The sequence below is a fragment of the Agelaius tricolor genome, unplaced genomic scaffold, assembly GCF_023055355.1.
Source record: "Agelaius tricolor isolate 1412-34295 unplaced genomic scaffold, bAgeTri1.0.p SCAF_70, whole genome shotgun sequence".
NCBI lineage: Eukaryota > Metazoa > Chordata > Aves > Passeriformes > Icteridae > Agelaius > Agelaius tricolor.
In genome coordinates, this window is record NW_027269330.1 from 1,166,272 (window position 1) to 1,172,271 (window position 6,000).

The window sequence follows — 6,000 nt, forward strand, 5'->3', positions numbered from 1 at the left end:
CAAATGCCACCAGCAGCTCGCTGCACTGCAAGGCCTGCACACGTCATGAGCTCTGTAACCCCTAGGATTCGTTTTTAGTTTTATTTGGGAAAAAAAAAAAAGAAAAAAGGCAATTGGGATCACCACTTTGCCTTGCAGACATCCCACACAGAGAGAAATCCCTCATCCCAGGTCACAGCCAGTCCTGCTCAGCCTACCTATGTGCATAACATAGCTACAAGGAATTTACTCCAGTGTTTTAATCCTCTCTGCTTGAGGCAGGAAAGGAGGTAACAGCTGAACAAAGTTTAAGAGTGAAGGACACTGCTTTCTTTATTTGCAGCACCTTGTTCTGCACCAAAATATTTCACAATTTTGGTTTAGGTGTTTCTTTTGGTTTTTTTAACTCCCACTTTAAGAGAAGTGGGAAACAACTTGTAAATATTCCCCAATTTCTAAAGCATTAAAAAAAAGTGCCAAATCTAGCAAACCCACACTGGATTTACAGATGGGAATACCAAACACATCAGCTTACAGACACCACTGGACTGCAATTCTGCCAAGGACAATGAAATATTCAGGAATCTGGGGGTCAAGGAGGAGGCTGGGTGCCCGGGACAGCGCAAGGCCTCCCTTCCAGCTTGGGGAGGGAAAGCCGCAGCCGTGGAGCGCTCAGGACGCTCCGGGACCTTACCTTCCGCCAGCACCTCGTCCACGGTGACCTGGTGCCGGCCGATGCTGAAGACCCGGCCGATGTAGCCGCTGCCCGGGCCGCTGCTGCCGCCGCCGCCGCCGCTGGTGCCCGCCCCGGGCCCGGAGCCGCCCTGCTCCCGGCGAGAGTCGAAGAACTTCTTCATGTCTCAGGAGGCGGCAGTGCCGGCCACGGGGCGATGCCGGTGTCGGTCCCGAGCCCTCCGGCTCCTGCCGCGGCCGCTGAGGGGGCCCGGGGCCGCTGACCTGGCGGGGCCGAGCCGCGCTGTCCCCCGGGGAGTCACACCTGCAAAAGCGGCGGGGATAACGGGCCTGCGGCGTTACCCCCGCGGGCCCCGCCGCGAGCCCCGGCCCGCAGAGACCCTGCCCGGTACCTCGCAGAGGGCGGCGGGTGCCTCCATGCGCCCCGCGGGGCCGGCCTGCGCAGCCCCAGCGGGTCACGGCGGGGGCCGGCTGCCGGCAGGGCCCGGGGCCCGCATCGCTGCCTGGCGGCGTCACCGGCGACCACCGAGCCCGTCAGGGACAGGGACCGACCCCGCCGCCGCCGCCCCCCGCCGGCCCCATCCGACCAGGAAATGGGCCGTCACAGGAAGTCCCGGCTGCCGTCGGGAGCACCGCCCCCGCGCCTCCGCCAGCGGCGGGCCCGGCCCCGCCGCCCCGGGCTGTCCCGTCCCGTCCCGCTCCGCCCTGTCCCGGGATGTCGCGTCCCGGGATGTCCCGTCCCGCAGCCCTCGGAGCGCCCCACGCTGCGGCGGGAGGGCGAGCGGGGGCTCGGCGGGATGGCGGCGCCGCGCGCGGCACGCTGGGGGCGGTAGTTCCCCGTGGCGGGCGGAGGGGGGGCCATGCCGCGGTGGGGACTACAAGTCCCGGCATGCGGCGCGGCTCCGGCCGGCAGGGGCCGCTGTGGCGCGGGGGCCTGAGGGGGCTGTGGCGGAGCGCCCGGGCCGGGGTCGCCCCTCAGACCGGCCGGGACCGGAGGCCGCCCCAGGGACAGCGGAGGGGACCCGGGGCCTCTGCGTCCTCGTGGCCCTGAGGGATGAGTGCAGAAATCCTGCCCGTGACGAACCACGGCCCACATTCGGGCTTTGCATGGTGACGGGTATTTATGTTTATCTTTGAAATAATGCGCTAAATCGATGGTTTTGTGATATAATAATAAAGGGCCACTTCTGTGACCTCTTGGGATTAACCTGAAGCACGAGGCTTATCTTCACACAGGCCCTGCTAGCGCCTGCCTTGAGAGCCTGAGAAAAAATCCTGAAAGCAGATATCCCAAGCCCTTAAAATATCCTTAGTGTTTTACACCTGGTAGCTGGTTTTGTACCAAACCTGTGCCTTGGATTTGCTGTTAAATTACAGCTTCCTCCTCCTTCCTGCCTGGCAAGATGCTCCTCAGTGGCACTGCAGCTCCTCCAGAGCCCAAAGCCATTGGGTCAGGCTTTGGAAGGTTTAGTTTAGCTCAGATCTTGGGAAACTCAGTTTAAATGCACTTTGGGTTCTTCTAAGCATTTTTTCCTCAAAAATGAGGAGATTTTCCCAGTTTATGGCATCCAGAGCTGCCGACTCCTCGTGCACTACTGAAGGCCGGAGCTGGGATTTCAAACAGAAGAGGGAAATGTTAAAATGGCAAAATTTGGTTTTTCCAGAATGAAGCACCAGAATACAAAACCCAAGCAGCACCTGGCTGCCAAATGAATACCTTCATGACAGCACCACTCTCCTTCCTCCCCTCTGGCTGGGATGGAAGAGGAAACCAAAGCATGCTCCCATTTTCCCAATGACTATTATTTCCTGTATGATGGTAATAACTACAGCCATCCTTCTCCAGCCCCTGTCCCCAGGGTAGGCCAGGTCTGGTTACTTTGGGGTGACAAAAATGTTTGTCCTTCCCACAGCCCTTGGCCTCACTTTGGGCTTCCAGCAATGCCAGCGAGATTGGATCAGCCTGTTGTAAATGGGTCTAATTGGGTTTTTCCTCACAGTGTTTGAAGGCTTTGAAGATGCATATGGCTCTGAGAACAGGCAGGTAAAATTGCTGGTGGCAACATTTAGCAATACACAGATCTGACAGCACATCACTACAGTTGTTGTTCTGTGCCTCTTCACTGGGGATAATGCTACACCTCTTCCCCATCCTCATCCTCAGCAGGTCCTAAAGGTATGGGCTCACAAGCCCACCCTGCAGACCCCAAAGTCCTCCTTTGACCACCTTCAGTCACCCATAATTTGTAGGGTGGCTCCTGGCTGCCCCTCATTTCCAAGTACACCCCAATTCCACAGAGCTGGAGCTGCAGTGATTTCAGCCAGGCTGCCAGCACACGTGTGCAAACAGTCCTTTTTCATTTGCAGCCTCCAATCTGCATGAAACATGCTTGGCTGTGCTTTGGGGCTCTGTGATGAATTAACTTCCAGTGCTCAGTACAGAAGGTTCACGTGCCCTTTGGAATAAATATGAACTGAGTAAAGTCTCAGTTGCTTCTGCCCATTATTTTAAATTATTTTTTAATGTGAAAATCCCCAGGCATCTCTCAAGACAGGTAAAACACCCAGTGCAAAAACTGGGCCCCATCACTGGGGATTTCTGGGGACTCTGCAGAACTGAACCATTTCCAAGGAAATTGGGCATCTCTGTACAGTACAGGGAAATGAGTCATTTCCAAGTGAAGAAGATAAAAGCCACTGCATGCAGAGAGCTGCAGATGCACTGCTGAGCCTCCTCCCTGGCTCCTTTTTTTAACCGTACCTGCAGTGCAATGCAGGCGGTGCCAGACCCACGCGCGGCTCAGCCCGCGGCGCACAAACCCCACCCATGACCGTTCTGGGGAGCAGCAGCACCGCAGGAGCCATCCCGGGCTGCAGACGCTGGGGAAATTCTTCATTCCAGCAGGCCCCGGGCTCGGCTGCGCTGCTGCAATCCCAGTGACCTTCACAGGGATCAGAGGGACCTGAGCCTCAGAAAAGCTGATCCGTGGCCACAGCGCACACCGGGCCTGGGGCTTCTCCCGTGCCACAGCGGCTCCAGAGCGCTCCCAGGCTCGTCGTGCTGCAGAGAGGAACCTCTGACTAATGCACTCAGTCCTAGACACTGAATTTTTTAAGCTGCTGAAATCCCATGACGAGAGGTTTAAAATATCCGAGTGTGGTCAGCAGAGCTGCTTCCCTGCACTTTGTCTCCCCGATGCCTGCTCCTCCTGCGCTGCTCAGAAAATGCATTCAAATCCCCAGGAAGAAGCACATTAATACAGCTGCATCCCTCTTCATCAAACTTTCCAGACAGCTCAGCATTTTCTAAATAAAAACACAGGCCTGGGCAGGTTTCCTGCGGCCCCCGAAAGGCGAGGGCACACTGGCCCCTTCTGGAGAGCTCGGGGAGAGGCAGCGACAGAGAGCAGAGCTGGCGCAGCTTCCTGTGCTCGCTGTCACTTCACCGGCCAGGGGAAACGCAGCCACCGTCACATTTTCCTGAATTCACCCCATAGTAATGAGGTCTTAATCACGCGGCAGTGTTTATCTTGATAAGGATGTTGGGAGAGCCCTTTTTACGCAGTGATAGGGGTCACTGTTTCAAAGTAAGGGAAGGGATATTCAGATTGGATATAAGAAAGGAATTTGTGAGGGGGATGAGGCCCTGGCACAGGTGCCCAGAGCAGCTGGGGCTGCCCCTGGATCCCTGCAGTGTCCAAGGCCAGGCTGGACAGGGCTGGGAGCAGCCTGGGATAGTGGGAGGTGTCCCTGCCATGGAGCTTGGAACAAGATGAGTTTTAAGGTCCCTCCCAACCCAATGCATTCCACAATCCTATGTTTCTTTAAATGTACATTTACTGCAAAAAACTCTGTTAATCTTCTCACCAGCAAGGAATAGAGCCACTGTTCAATCATCTCTCTGCTTGTGATTTTCTGGATTTCTTCCCAAGTGCACAGTAGTGGTCCCCAAACACTATTAGTATGACCAGAAAAACCATCACTGATCTCCATCACCCCCAAGAAAAGGTCGGTTCTCAAGCACACTCTCATGGAGCTGGGCAGTCATGGCTCTGTTTCCATCCCCTAGAGCTGGGTCATGGCCAAATTACAGAGCAGCTAAGTGAGATTAAACTACATGGAGGCAGATATTAATGAAGAAGAAAAAAGTGAAAGCTACTCATTTCCTCTTCAGAACGATATGTATGCTAATTAAAGTAAACATTGGTTAAGCCCCCTCCCTCTCTGGAGGTTTTTGCTGACTCCTGCTCCCCTTTGGGCCACAGGCAGCCAGTGAAGCCATCAGACCACCGATGGCCCGGGCTGCTTGCATTGCCTGCTGTTTATAGCTTTAGTGACTAAAGAAAACAGCAGAGTGAGCCCGTGGCCAAGTGCAGCCCTCGGTTTCTCAGCAGGAGAAAGGCAGAGTGGGTGGGCATCTCCGAGCAGTGTCAGCACAGCATATGCTGGGGGACAGCCCCGCGGAGAGCCCCCGGCGCCGAGCAGCTGTGAGAGCTGTGAGCGTGAGGAGCTGCGAGAGAGCTGGGATCCCCTCCTGTGCCTGCAGAACGCGAGCATGCCCACCTTGGGAACCTGCTGATTGAAGCGCGCTTGAACGGCAATTCGACTCCTGCCTGCCTCATCCTTGCAGTGCTCATCGCTGTCTCCCCTTACAGCTCATTGTCTCAGCCGTGTGGGCTTCCCCGTGTCCAAATGGACTCTTGTTTTAAAGGTTGTCTCAAATCAGTTCTGCTCCCCAGCTCCTTCTCGGCCTTGTGTGACATTTATGTTTATGTAATCCACCCAGAGAGCCTTTGACTTCCATAGCAGTGCTGGTATGCCGTGCTCAGGGCTCTAAATCCTGCCTGGATTGCTGAAAGGGAGAGTGCTGCACATTCCCCTGATAATGCTGAGTGCACAAGCAGTGTTTCTAGTGGTTCTGAAGAGTTAAGAACACTCCAGTTTCTTATGTGAGTGGGAATAGTTCAGTTTTCCCACTCAAATAAGCACTGCTTACCTAGGTCTGGGAGTGTTTCATCTTCCTTCCTCTCTTTGTGTTAAAGGGGCTCTACTCCAGTCATGGATCAACAGCTCCAGGCTGCCTCTTCCTGAGTTCTTCCCCAAAACACCTCAGTCTTGTGCTGTTTCACCTTCCACAGTGCTGAGCAGCAGGTAAGGACACACCCCTGCTCTAAGGGTCAGAAGTGCCCCTGGATGTCTGCAGTTCACTTTGGGACTATTGTGATATTAATGCACAGAATGAGAATTCACCCTCCTAAAAGCACACAGAACTCAGTGCTTGGGAAAAGCAAGGGCTGGTTTTCAGCCTCCACCCTACCTTTGGGTACT

The 6,000-nt window shown here is 55.3% G+C and overlaps 1 protein-coding gene across 4 annotated transcripts in view; it reads right to left on the minus strand.

The window, feature by feature from the left end:
• The window catches only part of AAK1 (AP2 associated kinase 1), a 55,424-nt gene extending 53,960 nt beyond the window's left edge, over positions 1–1,464 (minus strand). For 2 of the 4 annotated variants that reach the window (XM_071417767.1, XM_071417765.1), the window contains exons 1-2: positions 1,065–1,457; positions 674–976 (exon numbers count right to left, since the gene is read on the minus strand). In XM_071417767.1, the coding sequence (XP_071273868.1) occupies positions 674–836 (163 nt within the window). In that variant the 5' untranslated portion in view covers positions 837–976; positions 1,065–1,457. Of the gene's footprint in view, positions 1–673; positions 977–1,064 lie in introns of all 4 variants that reach the window. The other 2 variants (XM_071417768.1, XM_071417766.1) reach the window with 2 other exon arrangements.
• Between the last annotated feature and the right edge of the window lie 4,536 nt (positions 1,465–6,000).